The sequence below is a fragment of the Miniopterus schreibersii genome (genome assembly GCF_964146895.1).
Source record: "Miniopterus schreibersii genome assembly, chromosome: 4".
In the NCBI taxonomy this organism is placed as follows: Eukaryota; Metazoa; Chordata; class Mammalia; order Chiroptera; family Miniopteridae; genus Miniopterus; species Miniopterus schreibersii.
Window position 1 is genome coordinate 24313628 of NC_138105.1, and position 17428 is coordinate 24331055.

The window sequence follows — 17428 nt, forward strand, 5'->3', positions numbered from 1 at the left end:
ATGAAATTAAGGAAACCATTCCTTTAAGTGTAAGACAGGTTTCTTTTATTAATTTTTCCTAAACTTGTCTCATGTTTACTGAATGTTTTCTTAGTGTAAGAACGTGACCTGGAGCTTTAACAAACCAGTTTGGATAACGCAACCCAGATAAATGCTTGTCTGCACATAAATCAATTATCACACTCCCTGGCCTGGCCTCCATGTAAACCCAATTGGTCTTAAAGCCTGTCTAAACAGAGAGCAAGCAGACATCATCTTATTTCTAGTTTAAACTTTAAACTTCAAATTTACCCCCATCCCTACACCCACACCCTCCCCCACGAAAAAAAAAAAATTTAATTAGAAATGGCCATTAAGGACTGAGTCGGTTGCATAAGAATTGGCTTAACCCTGAAGCTAGCACTCCAAAGTAGCTATTGGCCTCCCTCACAGCAGGCCAGCTGGAACTCTTGAGGCATGATAGGTAGAGATGGGTCGAGGATCCTCTAAGAACAGGGTCAATTCCTGGCTTCCATGCATGCTTACGCACCAACATAAATATACTTCCACCATCCTTCTCTCTAAGCAGTTTCTCTATAGCACTTTAGAGATTGTTAACACCCTAAAATTTTTTAAGTGTGCAGATGGACAGAAATTTATTCTAAATACACAAGGTATAATCATATTTCTAACAACATAGGCCAAAATTAACAGAGGGGCACTCTGTTATACAGAACATTACAAAGATACAAAATGTAACCAACAAAGCTTACAACAGTTTCTAGGGCAGGTACCAGCTCCGCCTCCAATACAGGCTTCCCTTGGAGTTTCCAAAATGCCTCACTCCTATCAACACTGCCCCAAAGGGCAGTCACAGGAAATGCTTTGATGCTCCTGACATTGGCTGCACAGTAATGAGGTGTTGCTAAAGTCAAGCACCACACTTCTTTAACACTAATTTCAGAGTCATCCAGTACAACCCCGTGTATCTTAGTTTTTTGTGTGATCTGTCAGCTATTTAAAACGTACAGATTGGCAGATTCATGACAGATATTAACACTTAATACACAAGTGATTGTGAATAAGGTAAAAAAATGTTAACTCTGGTCCTACAACTTCAAGCTATACCTCAAATGTACGGGGCATCTCCCAGCTGAATAAGCAGGCCAGGTACAAATCTTTACACCGTAATTAACAAGAACCAATTCCTCAGTGACTATCATGACCATACCCAACAACACATCTACCAACTCCAACCCTCCAAGGAGAAAGTTATTTATAGACTTTGATGCTTGGGGGTATTAGCGAAACATACTTTCAGGAACATTCTCAGGAAGGGCCTCCAGGTCTAAAATCCTGTTAACAACTTGCTCCTGGTGAAGAGTTTTCTTTTCCCAAGAGCAGCACATGGCATTTGTAATGGAGCTCCTTTACTGGGGAAAGGGGCTAAGAAAAGGGTAGGAGTTAAAGTGGAGCAGAAATCAAACGGGAAGCTCAGAGCATACCTGTGCTGTTTTATGTTAATCCATGCCATGCCATGCTCTAGCCCTCAGGAACAGAGGGAGACCCCACCCCTATCCCCACACCAGGTGAGGAGACTTTGTGGCAATCTCCACCACAAATTTTTGAAGCGCAATTAGGGTTCCTGCCATGTATGTCCTAACAAAAAGTCTGCTTGATGGCCAGTTATAGTTTTTGCTATAGCTCAACTTCCAAAACGAACATCTTTGTATAAGCATGATTTAAACATAAAGGGAGTGAAGCATAAGCTCAGTAAGACTAACTGGGCTTCTAAATAGTACCATTATGAAAAAGATACAATGCACTTAATTTCTGTATGTAACTATTTAGAAGTCAAAATGCTCCATACACTACCTATATCCCTTCCCCCGAAGTCCCCTAAAAACTGACTAAGAAATGTCCAGTATTGGATTGCTCTAGTTGATATTTAGAACAAAGCTGACAACTTAAAGCTTTATAATAGTCTGTTTTAATATAAACAATTGTTGGAATCAATCAATGTCCATTTCAGGAAGCTTCTTGTCTGAATCCGAAGGCACAGCTGTGTCTGTGCCCTGCTCAGCAGCCTGAGGGCCTGGGCTGTCTCCTTGTCCGTCCACTGGTCCGTTCTGCTCTCCATTTTTTTGCTCCTCTTTTGGAGGTTCCACTTTGGGTTTGGGCTTTGAAATTATAGGGCTACAGATACTCATCAGCTCCTAGAACGTTAGAAGAGAACATCGTAGTTTCTTATAAAATAACAAATTTTACACAACACACAAAACCCAAGTCCACCCTCTCCCACCCAATCCCCAAATCAGAAGATGCAATAATGAAGTTCCCTCCCAAATGTCCCTTTAAGGACTATTAACAATAAACAACGAGGCTGACAAAGACTATTGAAAATTTAAAGCCATAAGATACCTTAATTTTAGCTTCAATGTCTTTTGCCTTGACAATTGGATCCATGGTCAGACTCTGCTTGTTCTGCAGATTCAGTTTCTTATTCATCCACTCCATGGCCTCATTCGTGCTTTTTTCCACTTTCATCACATCAGCAGCATCCAAATGGTCATACTGGTCCTCCTGCAACCAGCAGTCAACCAGACAGTGTCAAAGGATGACACTCCCCAGCCAAGTACCATCTAGTACATCAGTCTTTCAGAAAGTTCCAATCTTTCCCAAAATACAGCACATTAACCCTCACAACCTAAACAGATATTCAATTCCTTAAAAATTCAAGAAAGGAAAAGCAAGCCCAATTTTTAAAACACTCAAGAAATAGATTTAAAGGTCAAAAACATACATAAGGTTGCAATTAAAAAAGGCTTCAACAGTATAAATAACACATGCTTTACACAAAATCTTAAGATGATTTCACAATTCAAAAAAACCACGTCGTTAGAGATGAGAGCCGAGGTTTATGCATGCTTGTTAAGAACTAAAATAATAACGAATACAATTTTTTAAAGGAGGCCTTTCAGAAGCAAAAATTAAAAAAAGAAAAAGAAAGAGCTTAATTTATCTCTTATGGTTTCTTACACGAACAATATATCAAGAACCCGGAATACAGTGGAGTGGTTAAGAACCCGAACTCTGGAGTCAGGCCTCAGGCCAGGTCCCAGCTCCCCCAAGTAGCCTTGGGTGCTGCTTAGGGACGGTGAGGCTTAAAGAAGTTAGATGTTATCTAAAAATGTTGATACTACTACCTACTTCATAAGGGCACTAGTGTGGATTTAATGAGATAATGTATTTATGAAATATACACTGATAAGCAGCAGCTTACTGTTGGGACAGTCCTACATCCACATAACAGGCCAAATTATATGCCTAATGTGTTCTCAGACCAGGAGAGAGCAGGTTAAGTCACTGATGAAGCACTTCACAGCAAAAAAAGGGGAAATTCAACAATACTGCTCAAGTCCCGATTCCTATTAAAGAGGAGTGGCAAATCTCAGGGTTCTTAAGATTCAATAAAATACTATACATCCCATTAGCAAGGGAAAAGGAAACATTATTATTAGGTAACAATTAAAGAGAACAAGAAAAAAACTGTATAAATGCCTCAAAGCTTAACTCTACCAAAACAATGTAGGGAAAAAGGAAAAACAGAAGATACCTTGTTTTTGAAAGAGCTGATTACTTTCATATACTGCTGGATTTGTTTCCCTAGTTCTTCAAACAGTTTTGGTCTTTCTTCAGATTCCTGGAATCTTATCTTAATAGGCTGACCTAGATTCTTAACAAAAGAGAGAACATACAAATTCTTCACAGGGCAGCTTAAACTATCAGCGTAGCATTGTTTCCATGATTACTAAAATTGCTTATAAATTAAAGTATACATTTAATCCCCATGTGCCATATATAAGAAGTTAAATACTTTCCCCCAGCCCACTGTAATATACAGGGTTGGGGAAAAGTAGGTTTACAGTTGTGAGTATACAAAACAGAATTTATTCTTGTATTATTAATTAATTATTGCATTATTTTCCACATGAACAACTGTAAACCAACTTTTTGCCCCACCCTATATACTCAGGTTAGATATGAGAATATACCTCAATACTGTTCCATGTGGAGCTACTTCAACTATCACCTGAGCCCTAATTCTCAAAACACAGTGAGTAGACAACCAAATACTAGAGGTGCCTGCTGACAGTGAAACAAAACAGTAAATGTGAAGTACCAAAGCCAAAAAAATTTTTTAACCTGAATCTAATGAAGCCTCTAGATCAATTTACCAGATATTAAACACCACAGAGATGAAAATCAGCAAAACCCAGACTGGGGGAAAATCTTATAGTAGGACAAATGATTTTTAATCAACTAAATAATAGGAAGGAATGATGGAAGAACTACAGACACAGAGTTTAGACACATCATCAACAAAATGCGTGAACCTCACTTGGATACTGAGTCAAACTAACTAAAAAATAATGTGAAATAAGTGGAACTTGAAAACTGACTGAATATATGGTAGAGCTTAAGGTTCTATTTTCTTTTAAATGCATACTGAAATATTTTTCGATTAAATGTAACATGGAGGCTTTGCTTCAAATAACTGGAGAGGGAGCAGAAATGAAACAAAATTGGCCATAAGTTGACATCAGTTGAAGCTAGTCTTCTCTCTTCATTCATGTGTCTGACATCCCCAACAATAAAAACAAACCAAACAAAAGGCTCAACAGGAAGGATTTCACTGGAGGCTCTTGCTATTTTTGCCAAAATGACAGGAAACCGCAGGCCGTCCTTAAGCAACTCCATTCCAGGTTAGTCACAATGGCCCCGTTTGACAAAAACTAATCCAGAGAAATGTGAAAAGTCCTTGTACATGTGCATCCTCTCCCAAACAAAAGGCCTCAACTTTAGACAGCTCTTTGTACTTTAACCCTAAGGTTTACTGATCAGATTCTTTAAATACAAAACCAGATATTTTGCTTTACTGCGAACCAAAGCTATATACACAGCCTTGCCTGAACTGTACTGCCTGCCTTTAGGACAGGGACACATCTTGCTAGTCTTTGTATCTCTTGACACCAAGAATACACTCAGCTCCAATTCAATGAACATTTTAAGTCTCAACAGTTTTCAGAAAAATTCTGAACCTAAGTGATAAAAAGCTTCGATCACTTTTAGCCTATCTTCATTACTTGATATAATTCCTCCCAATTTTGAGATGCTTTCATTGAAAACTACAACATGGATTCGGGACACTTCTGCTTTCAAGAGTCACTTACTTTTAATTCAGCCAATTTATCGATGTAAACTTGTTTTGGCTGGTCTTCTCCATCCTCATACAACCAATTTTCGGTATCTTCTAGTTTCAAGGTAAAACTGTTACGGTCCTAAAGATGAAGAAAATATTGTAATTAGGTCAATTCTGACTCACCAATTTTGAAATTAGTTGATTCACTAGTGGAGTCATAGGTACAGGCTGTGATATATCTGAATTAGTCTTAAAAAGTATGAGGGGGCCCTAACCAGTGTGGCTCAGTGGATAGAGAGTCAGCCCAAGCACCAAAGGGTCATGGGTTCAATTCCCAGTCAAGAGTAGGTACCTGGGTTGCAGGTTCAATCCCCAGCCCTAGTCAGGGCATATGTGGGAGACAACCAATCGATGTGTCCCTTTCACATCGATGTTTCTCTCTCTCCCCCTGCTCACTCTCTCTAAACATAAATGGGGAAAAAATCCTCAGATGAAGATTAACACCAAAAAAAGGAGATACAGAAAACAAGACTGGTACAATGCTGTTTTGCTTGACAGGTACAGAGAGGTTTATTATTCTCTCTGCTGTAAGGGACATTTGGGTATGTTTGAAATTTTCAGAATTAGAAACTTTATTTACAAAAAAGTAAGTTAAAATAAATACCAGGGAAAAGTTAGCCAATGCTGGGTAAATAACAGCATGTGAATGTATCAAAAAGTAACAAAAACTAGCCTTTAGGAAACACCTCACTGATAAACACAAAATAATTCCAAAAAAGTACATTTTAATCATTTTACTGTATACCTGCAGATGCACACTTCCCTTCTACACATTTAAGGATGCTCCCAGAAGACAAATAATAGGTAGCCACATTGTGGCACATACTTACATCTTCACTCACAAACTTCTCAAATTCACCACTCAGCTTGTCTCTCATTTCATACACATATTCTTCTACCGCGTTCTTAGCATCATTCCTCTCCTTCTCCAGTTTATCCTGCATGATCATCTTACCCTGAGGACGGTATAAATCAGTTAAGACATCTGGACAACTGAGACAATTGTCTCTTAAATATTAAGTAATATAATTATCAAAGTAGAGAATCCCTCTTCCCCAGATCCTTTTAAATTATCCAAGAAAGGAGAGCTGGAAGCATTAGTCCTCAGTAAATGAAGACCGAGAATTCTGTGGGCATACTTAGAAAAAAGCATCAAGATGTAGAAACTCAAAAGCAAAACTTAGAAAAAGAACGTAAGACAAGAGAACTTGAAGAAACTATCAGCTCAATGTCACAAGTGGTATCTTTGCTGTATTATTGTTCCTATGGAATACCAAGAAAAATCAAATTTGTTCATACAGTATAAATGCTAAAGGTCTGTAAAGCAATACTATTTTAAGATCCAATGACAAGAAACCACACAGGCAATAATTAATTCAGTAACCATGCGCCAAGGTGCCAAACCTTATCTCACTCACCATAATAAGAGTTACATACTGACTGGCAACAGGGGAAGGAACTAATAATACAGTGGTACCTCGGTTTCCAAATGTTACCCGTTCCAGAAGTCCGTTCGAGTTCTAAAACATTCGAAAACCGAGGAATTGACAGCCGACAGCTGGGCCTCAGGATCTTGCCCTCAGCGGATGCCATGTGGCAGGTTCGACTTCTGAGGAGTGTTCAAAACCCGAAGCATTTCCTTCTGGGTTTACGCATTTGTAACCAGAAATGTTCGTCAATGGAGACATTCGAAAACAGAGGTACCACTGTAGTGCTACCATTAATGCTGTGATTTCTCCTACCATCAACTTCCAGGATCCATCACCTCAAACATCCCAATCCCTAGTGAACAAACATACTTTAAAAAAAAAAAAAAAAGTGCCTGGCCGGACATGGCTCAGCAGTTGAGCATCGACCTATGATCCAGGAGATCCCGGTTCAATTCCCGGTAAGGGCACATGCCCAGGTTGGGGGTTGATCCCCAATGGGGGGCATACAAGAGGCAGCCGATCAATGACTCTCTCATCATTGATGCTTCTCTCTCTCTCCCTCTCCCTTCCTCTCTCTGAAATCAATAAAGACATATTTTAAAAAAAAAAAAAAAGCCCCAAAGTGAACGACACCCTTACACCCAAGTTGTAATTTCAAAGATCTCATAATAGAGCTTTTAGCAATAGATGTAATTTTGCCATAAAAGAATTTGGGATCGCATGGGATTTATTAAGCTTGCTCTTACAGAACCCAAAAATCTAAAATTATTTTTCTCAAGCTCCAAACAACCAAAAATGCTTAATGTCACTAGAAAGAGCTTGAACACTATGTCACATTAATTTGTTAATTTATTATTCTAAGACATGAAATAACCACCTCATTTTCAATGTACAAGTTGAGCATCTCTCTGTCTATCTGCCATAACAGCTGATTCTCAATTGGCAGGTCCACAGTACTGGTCTTCACTTTTGCCTTCTTGGCTTGAGGTGGTTGATCCATCTTTTTGTCTTTTGATCCAGCTTGGGAGGTCTAAGAACAAACACATAAACAGACTAACTTAAACTTCCAAATGGGTCATGTTTCAAAAGCTGTTTTTGCTTTTTCATTAACTTTGTTTTCTGATGATCTAAATAACCTAAGACTATTTATTATAATATCTGGAAAGTTAAAATTATAAATACTATAAAAATAGTCAAATCCATAGAGACAAAACCTAATGGTACTGCTAGGAGCTACAGGGAGGAGGGATGGGAGGAAATAGGAAGTTGTTGTTCAATGGACATAAGAGTTTCCATTTGGCAAGATGAAAATCTTCAGGAGACTGGTTGCACCCCTGTGAACACACTTAACACTGCTGAACTGTACACACATACATATACATTTAACAACCTCCCATAATCCCACAGTCAACATAAAATCACCTTTAAATCTTCTCTTTCTTCCATTCTTACCTAAACATTATAGACATGAACATGAAATTTGTGGGGAGAAGATATAAGATTTGTATGGATCAGAAACATTATCAATATGATTTCCAGAATGTCTGTACCTATTACATTCTCACAAGGAATGGGAGAACCCATTCTACTGCTCCCTGGTTAGAAACAGGAATTCGTTTAGCATCACGTCACTATTATTTTCTTTGGGTCAGTAACCTTTTTTTCAAATCGCCTAGCAATATATTTCATCCACCATTCTTTTAGAATTTTAGTGGTGTTTTTTTCCCTCAAGTGACTGACTCTTCTGTTTCTTTCTAATTTTATGTTATTTGTCTATACAAGTTTTTATTGTTGAATCTATCCATCTTTTCCTCTGGGATTACTTTCACTGCTTTGAAAGCCCTCCTGATCCACAGATTAGAAAAATATTCATTCAAGTTGTTTATTTAGTTTTAACTTTCAAATTCATCTAGAACTGAGTCATTTCCTCACCTCCTATCCAAGTAACTGAAGTCAGCTGCTGAAATTTATGTATCATTTGTGTTTCGTTTCCCTTCTAAACAATACGTACTCTGAAAGACGCCAGTTCCCAAGCCAACTAATGGAAGAAGCCTCAGTAACAACCCTATGAAACTTCCCACAGCTCCTCGGCATTTGGGGCTGGGAGCGGAGGTGGCAGAGGGTGGCACTTGTCCTTTCTCCTCCTCCCCGCCTTCCACACGCACACAGGAGAGCAAGTACTTCCCGCTCCCACTGCCCCTAACCCAGCCAAAGGCTTCCACTTAGAATACGCCTGTAGTAGACTAAGGCATCTGTAAGCATAACTTCCTTTCCATTATTTTCATTTTCGCAATTATTTACACAACTAAAACAAAGTAATTATAATTTGTTAGCTGATATGAATATGGATAATAGACTTAAGTCCTGTAAGGCTCTGCCAAACATTTTTAAATGCCATAATCAGGAATACCTAGGGTGAGATTATACATTGCAATGTTATAAACAGCTGGAAAGAAAACGTGTTTTCAATGCTGACAACAAATTTAAACACGAAAATTTAAAAGTTACAATTAAAGAACAAGTATGTTAAATATTCATTTAAGTAAGTACTTGGGTAAATACTATATTACTTACATTATTTACAAAATATATTTAAGTACATTATTTAAAACAATACTTTTTGACAAAAAAGACAAGCTTCAAAGAATTGGTAAAATTTAAAAGAATCATCTCATTTATCGGTAAAGAACGGGAAGGATGACTATTAGTAACAGCCATTCAGAAACCTGCAGTAAATAATCACTGGTCTAATAAAGCCAGGGCTTCTGAGAACTTTCTTCTCATACATGGGCCAGAATCAGAGTTCAAAGCCCATCTTGCAAAATGTACTTTCCAAATATACTACAAAATTTTGCTTAAAAACTATTCAAATACACTAGGAATTCCTAATAGAACTACCTTCCAAAACATAGTAAAAACACAACCAAAACCACCCATGTGAAGAGATTGTAATACATCCTCTAAAATATAATTTGTACCTCCATTTCTTCAGACTCAGTCTTATTTTCTGCTGGCATCTGCTGCTGTTGCTCTTCAACATGTGGTTCCTCTTGGTCCACTTGCATCTTCTGAAAAACAGGTCACATCAAATCCTGAAACTAGTTTATACTAGTGAAAAGATTAAGCAACACTCATGACACACTGGCAAAATCGCATGGCATTGAACTCCTGCTGAATTACCAGCCATTAGAAGACCAAGACTCAAATTCCAGCTATAATGCGTATGTTACCTACAGCACAGGGGTTTTCCTCTCTGGATCTCAGTAACTACATCTGTACACTGGAGGTAATACCTGCCTGGCCCAACCCTTACATGGATATAGAGTTTCAGTTTGGCAAGATGAAAATCTTCTGGAGACTGGTTACACCACTGTGAATACAGCTAATACTGTTCAACTGTACACACATACATATATATTAAACCACCACCCATAATCCCAGTCAACATAAAATCACTATGAAATCTTCTCTAACTTTCTTCCACTCTTATCTAAACATATAGACATGCATATGAAATTAGTGGGGAGAGGGTATAAGATTTGTATGGACCAGAAACATTATCAATATGATTTCCAGAATGTCTATACCTATTTACATTCTCATAAAGAATGGGAGAAACCATTCTACTGCTCCCTGGTCACAAACAGTAATAAACAAGAGTGGCTGTGGAAGTGCTCTATAAACCATAAAGTCCTGAGAGTACAAAGTGTGGCAATATTTAACACAATATAATCTGAAGAGAGCATGAGTTTCTCCAAGCTTCCTCATGAGTAAATTTATCTCAAAAGTCTTCACAAATTTTTCAAGCAGTTTTTAAATCAGCCTTTTTATCCTCAAAAATACAACAGTTGCATGCATTAGGGGATGTGAACATCTTGAGAATTCTGTTAAAAGACCAAAGTCTGACAATAGAAAAGAGGGGAGAAGTTTGTGGAGACGCTGAGTCAGTGGTTTCCAATGCCTACCGCATCCCAGAATGACCTTAGAGGCTTTTAAAACTACTGATACCTGGGCCCTAGTAGGCCCAGATCAACTCAAACAAATCTCTGGGGTACGACCCAAACATTTGTAGCTATTTTCTAAAGCCTTGAGATTCTGATGCATAGTAAGGATGAGATAATGCATGATTCCAACAAATGAATGTGAAATCTATTCTACTTGTGAGAATAATTAACTCAGGCTCACAGCATTCTTCAGCAATAGAAAAGGTCAAGAACTCAAAGTGACAAGCACATGGTCTGAAGGAGGGAGTCGAGGATGCGACATTCCTATACAAATTCTGTGTAGACCCGCTAGGTCGCCCAGGCTAGGGGAAGGGGACGCATGCAAGCCCACACTCAGCAGCTCTGTCACCCAGTCTATTTCCTTTAACTTCTAGACAAGTCACCTCTAGGGTCCATAAATGGTATAAAATGTCCAAATTACCTCTTCCTCCTTTGCATTCTGATCTGTTTCCATCGGTTCCTCATTTTCCTCAAACTTGTGCACTTCCACTAGAGATGCACTGGACACACTAAAAATGCCATGGACATTTACTCGAACTTTGACTTTGACTTTTGAACTGGAGCCATCAGACTGAGGAGTGACTTTCTGAACGGAAAACTGAGCTAGGAACATATGAGACAAGAGAACAAATAATCTGAGAGGAGGAATTCAAACAGGAATATATATACCCACATGTCCAGGCTATGTGCATTTCTCAGTAACATGACACCTCGAAGAAGCAAAGTGGGCACTCAGGGAATTTTACCACATCTTATTTCTCCTTTCTCTTTCATAGAGTGAAAATTTTATCTTGCCCCATTTAAGGACTCAAACATCTCTTAACCCTCCAAACATTTCTTTCCCTCCAGTCCCTTATTCCAATTCATCTTTTTAGGCTACTGCCAGATAAATCCCTAAAACAATTCTGTCACATTCTCCTCTACTAAACAAAACCCCGAGGATTCCATAGTGTTTCTGTGATTTACGAAGAACTTGTGACTTCTAGATTCAGTCACTAAACCAATGTTTTACTTATGGGTTTTTTTTTTTAGTTCACAAAACTCTGCAAAGCATGACTTTTCATCTTTATTCCTGTTTTGCAAAATGAAGAAAACAGTAGGTTAACTTTCCACAGCTCCTAAGTACCATTCAGGATAGTCCTAATACTTTACCTATGTATTCTAGGTCTGTAATTATTGTATAACCCTAGTTTCTTCTCAACTAGTACTATTTCCAGATTATAGTTTCTAAGAATCCATGAAGATTCTAGGCAATATGGCTTGTGATACTAATATAATTTCCTAATAATTTTCTGTGTACGTAACTCTATGTAGGGTTAAAATTGAATTTCTATAACTCTTTTCAGTATCTAGCACATTATATACCCAGAATATGCATTAACCAAGATATATGCTCCCACAATGGAAAATGCAATTAAATAATGATCATCCTACTAGTTCTGAATTGGGTAACAAGACTACATAACAGGTTTTTTTGTGATCTAAAATACCAAATTTCAGAATACTGTACCTGCTGTGTGTGTTTTAATTCCCAACTCTTTACTTACCTATAGCAGGGTCTGGATAGGGCAAATCCTGAGAAGAGCTATAATAGGCCTCAAGAGTGAAAGGTTCCTTTCTATAAAACGTGAGTACTTTAGAGAAAGGAGCAGCATGATTTTTTGGAAAGACTTCACAGTCACTGAATGGAGAAAAAAGACAAAAACACACAAATTTAGGATATTCCTAACACTTTTGCCCACAAACTCTTGTTTTGTAATTACTGTATAGTTTTCGGTATTCTTCTCAACTGTCAATCATTTCCAGATTATAAGTTTCCAACAAAAAAATACACACACACACACAAGTGTCAGTTTTTTTAAAAAAGAATATATTTCAATCAGCACAAAAGGCACCATTTCAGCACTATCAAGTAAAGAAACTAAATAAAGACACAAATTTATTCTGATGACTAAAATAAGTAATCACTTTGATACATAAACTGTAACAAAATGTTACAGATTCGGAAAAGTTGAAATGGAGCACAATATTTTACTCAGACTTAACACTGAATTAACTTTAAGTATAAAAATAATTTAATATATATTATTACCTTGACCCTTCTTCAGCTGGAGAATTCCATCTCAGAGATATTGGATATGGTACTACATCAGTGATAGAAAATTCTCTGACTTTGAAAGCAGGTGATAAGATTGCACACTAGAATAAAAAAAATTTTAAACTCCATTTAACAAATATAAACATTATGAACTCACAGTATGAGATGCATTAAAAAAAGACTTCAGAAAACCATCACCAATCATTTTTAAATATTTATAATAATTTAACTGTATCTGAATAAGCAGCTTTATAAACTTCTATCATTTGTCAAATTACTTATAATCTAGCTGTTCCTGACCATTTTTTCATTAACCCCAACCTTTATTTAATTGATGTACAACAATACTTAATATATAAATAACAGATAAAAATGCCAAATCCAACAGTATTTGAAGTTAACCTATGTTTCTAGTATTCATCTATTTATGAATGACACCTCTGATATCCATTAAAATAAAAGTTTCAGAACCTTACACCTTGAGATCACCCCAAGCTAACCTCAGGTTATTAACTGGATACATAAAACCACCACTGTCTTGTTACAATGAGCTATAAGTGGCTGCCTGTAGAAGAAAGAAAACTCACCTGCAGTGCACAGCCTCGAGTGACAGCTTCATCAGCATTTAGTGTTGTACTGAGCTCTTTACCAAAAAATTTGCTGATCTTCTCTTTTACTGCAGGGATTCGAGTAGCGCCACCAACTATCTCCACTGCATAAATATCTTCTTTCTTTAACTCTATTTTAAAGTGAGTAGACATTTAAATTAAAATAATCTTTAAATTATAGTGAAAATTTTACAGTGACAGGAACACAGTAATTTACAGTGAAATGAAAGACCAATACAGCACCTTATCACAACAAAATAACTTGTAGATGTGTAACAAAACTCCCCACTCCTTCCCCCCACCTCTCCAACACAGCATGCACACAAACTGCGCTCACACACACAGGTGCACAGCCATCTGGAAACAAGTAGGCATATTTTGATACTCAAAATAATGGGGGCAGGATGGCACAGTAATATTGGGATTTAGGAGGTGGGGGCCAGGAATACTCAATGTCCTACAATCTCTGAAAGAGTCCCACATAAAGAATTGTTAAAACATAAATAGTTAAGCTAGCCATAAGGAAGATAAGAGGGCCTTGAAATATTGTCAGCCCTGACACAACATGAAAGAAAAAAAGATATTCAGACGCACATCTAGCCACGCCAGCACTCCACCCGAGTATAAACAAAGTCCACATTACAGCACATGTATCATCTCCTCATATCAGAGGGAAAGAGGGTACACACCAAGGTTCAGCTGTCACTCATAAAAGAACTCTTAATACCACCTGGTTTCCTGATCACATTTTATGTAACAAACACTAACAATGTGTTGTGAAGGATTATCTAACGAAACAGGATGTCCCAGTGTGGAAAGAACATGCCCATTTGCCATAATCACTGTGATTTAAGAGCTGAACCCGTCAAGCCGAGAGTACTTTTCAACACTCTGAAATAGCTAGCAAGCAACACGACAGCGGACTCTAGGTAAACGTTTGCCGAACACTTTGGGAAAATTAGTAATATATTCCTAAATCTAACTTCTAAGTTTTAGCCCAAGGTAAAAAAGCATCCTGTTAAAGTAAATATATGGTTGTCATATCCTCCCTTTGCTCTGTCATTCAGCAAACAAGAGTGTCACTGACAGAAAAGCCTACGAGACTACTATAGCAGCATTGCAGAAGGTAATTTTTACCACCATGAAAGAACTGAAAAGTTTATATCCATCTTTAAGTTTGAATTAGGTTTCCTGGGGAAACTTTTAGATTTCCCTGGACACATAACAGCGTGTCCATAAAAGATTACTTGGGGGAAGTGGGAGTTCCAGAGGGAAGATATGAAGAAGCTTAATATAGCACTGAAGTTGTCTGTACAATGAAAATTTGTATAACTGAAAAAAAAAGTAATAAACTACTTCCAAAGAGTGTGAGATAAACAAACAATTCAATCACAAAAATACTTACTGGCTTGTTCCAAAACACTACGAAGTGGTGGCTCCACTCTAGCTAAGAGATCATCACACATCTCCAGAAACTTGCCTCTATTAAAAAACAACAACAAAAGGTTAAGTCACATTCTACTTTTTATCTGAAAAGGGTGGCTATAAACAAAAAGACAGATAATAGCAAGTATTGGCAAGGATGTAGAGAAACTGGATCCTCACCCATTCCTGATGGGAACATAAAATGGTGCAACCACTTTGGAAAATAGTGTGGCAGTTCTTCAAAATGTTAAACAGTTACCATCTGGCCCAGTAATTCCACTCTGGGTATATAACGAAGAGAAATATAATATACAAACACACAAAAACTTACACATGAGTATTCACAGTAGTATTATTCATAAACAGCCAAAAAAGTGGAAAAAACCCTATGTCCGTCAAGTGTACCCAGCAATAGAAAGGAATGAACACACAACTTCCAGCCAAGACGACAGCATAGGTACATGCAGTACCTGAATCCTCCCACAAGCACATCAAACCTGCAACTAAACTACAGAACCACCATCATTCAGAACCACCTGAAATCCAGCTGAATGGAAGTCCTATCACTAGAGAATTAAAGCAGCAGCCCACCTAGACTGGTAGGAGGGGCAGAGACATGGAAAGGTTGGTCCCAGGCATGTGGTGGTTTAAAATCTGGTTTAAAATCCTTGAGAAGCAGGGGGGCCCCAGCCCACCAGGCCCCCCAGCTCAGGGTTCCAGTGCCAGAAAGAGAAGTCCCCATAACTTCTGGCTGTGAAAACCAGTGTGGATTGAGGAGGAAGGCTGAGGCTGCTGGAGACCCAAGCCCAAATATAGACTTACTCAGACTCACTCGCTCTGAGCTCCAGCACTGAGACAGCAGCTTGAAAGGAATCAGGGACATATGGAAAGGAAATTAATTGTCTGGCATCAAGACGAGAGCTGGGGAGGCGCAGCTTTCTGCCAGACAAAAGTGCTGGCAGAGACCACTGTTCCTTTTCTGAGACCTCTTCCCACAGAGCTGACTGGCAGGCACCATATCTGAGTCTCCATCAACCTGGCTCACACTGTTTGCCCCTACTTTTTGATTCCCTGAGATCCTGCCCACCTATCTAAGCCATTTCCAGTGGCTTTTCCATACAACTGGCCTCTCTTGCCTCATGCTTTGGACTTTCCTAAAATCTCTCAAACAAGCAGTACCTGGCCTCTGCTAAGTGGTCCCAGACGCAGCACTAGCAGCACCCAGCCTTGGTTCACAGCTTGGCCTCTCCTGGGCACCTCCAAGCCCAGCACAAGTAGCAGCCACCTGCAGATGGCTCAGTAGCTCAAGCCAGGTGGCCGCAGTAGGTGTCTGACCTTGCACCTCCCAGAAGACCACATGCATCTAGTAGACAGCTTCAGACCACACAGGATTTCACACTCAAGGGGCAGACTTGGTGAGCAGCAAAGCCCCACTGAAGTAAGTCCTGCTCCGTACAACAGCTCCTCCACTGTAGTCACAGCTGGTCCTCACAGCCTATTGGCCTAGGAGTCAATCCCTCAGTGACACCATCAGCAACAAGGCTCAACTACAGCAGGACATTACACACAGCCCACAACACAGGGGCACACCTAGAGCACCCAGCTCAGGTGACTGGGGAGGCTGAGCCTACAGGACACTTGACCTTACAGGACACCTACTACATAAGCCCACTCTACAAAGTTTGGGAGACGTGGCACCTCTACCTAATACATAGAAACAAACATAGGAAAGTAGCCAAAATGCAGAGACAAAGAAACAGGTACCAAATGAAAGAACACAAGAAATTTCTAGAAAAAGAACTAAATGAAATGGAGGCAAGCAAACTACCAAGATACAGAGTTCAAAACAATGGTTATAAGGATGCTCAAGAAACTTGGAGAACTTCGACAGCATGAAAAAGTACCAGTCAGAAATGAAGGGTTCACGAACTGAACTGAAGAAAAACGTACAGGGAATCAACAGTAGAGTAGATGCAACCAAGAATCAAATCAGCAATTTGGAATATAAGGGAGCAAAAACACCCAATCAGAGCCCTGGCACGTGTGGCTCAGTTGGCTGAGCATCGTCCCATGCACCCAGAGGTCACTGGTTCAATCCTGGTCAGGCATATGCCCAGGTTGCAGGCTCAATCCCCAGTAGGGGGGGCGTGCGCAGGAGGCAGCCAATCGATGTTTCTCTCTCATCGATGTTTCTTTCATCTCTCTCTAAAATCAATAAAAACATTTTTTTTTTAAGTTTTTAAAACACCCAATCAGAACAGCAAATAATAATAATAATTTAAAAAATTTTAAAAAATGAGAAAATAGCATAAGGAACCTCTAGGACAACTTTAAGTGTACCAACATTCCCATCATGGGGATGCCAGCAAGAGAAGAAAGCAAAAAATTAAAAACCTATTTGAAAAAATGATGACAGAAAACTTCCCTTACCTGGTGAAGAAAACAGACATACAAGTCCAGGAATTGCAAACAGTCCCAAACAAGACAAACCCAAAGAGGCCCACACCAAGACACACCATAATTAAAATGCAAAAGGTAAAGACAAAAAGAAAATCTTAAAAGCAGCGAGAGAAAAGCAGTTATCTACAAGGGAGCTCCTGTAAGACTGTCAGCTGATTTCT

General features: G+C 38.7%; 1 protein-coding gene across 1 annotated transcript in view; it reads right to left on the reverse strand.

Moving 5' to 3' along the window:
* Positions 1-1950: 1950 nt before the first annotated feature.
* HSPA4 (heat shock protein family A (Hsp70) member 4) overlaps positions 1951-17428 on the reverse strand; it is a 42207-nt gene continuing 26729 nt past the window's right edge. Inside the window, exons 8-19 of the mRNA XM_081134223.1 lie at positions 14788-14864; positions 13362-13513; positions 12769-12875; positions 12224-12357; positions 11098-11279; positions 9651-9740; positions 7550-7702; positions 6073-6198; positions 5214-5321; positions 3596-3715; positions 2401-2562; positions 1951-2195 (exon numbers count right to left, since the gene is read on the reverse strand). Coding sequence (XP_080990349.1) covers positions 1992-2195; positions 2401-2562; positions 3596-3715; positions 5214-5321; positions 6073-6198; positions 7550-7702; positions 9651-9740; positions 11098-11279; positions 12224-12357; positions 12769-12875; positions 13362-13513; positions 14788-14864 — 1615 coding nt within the window. The 3' untranslated portion in view covers positions 1951-1991. The remainder of the gene's footprint in view (positions 2196-2400; positions 2563-3595; positions 3716-5213; positions 5322-6072; positions 6199-7549; positions 7703-9650; positions 9741-11097; positions 11280-12223; positions 12358-12768; positions 12876-13361; positions 13514-14787; positions 14865-17428) is intronic.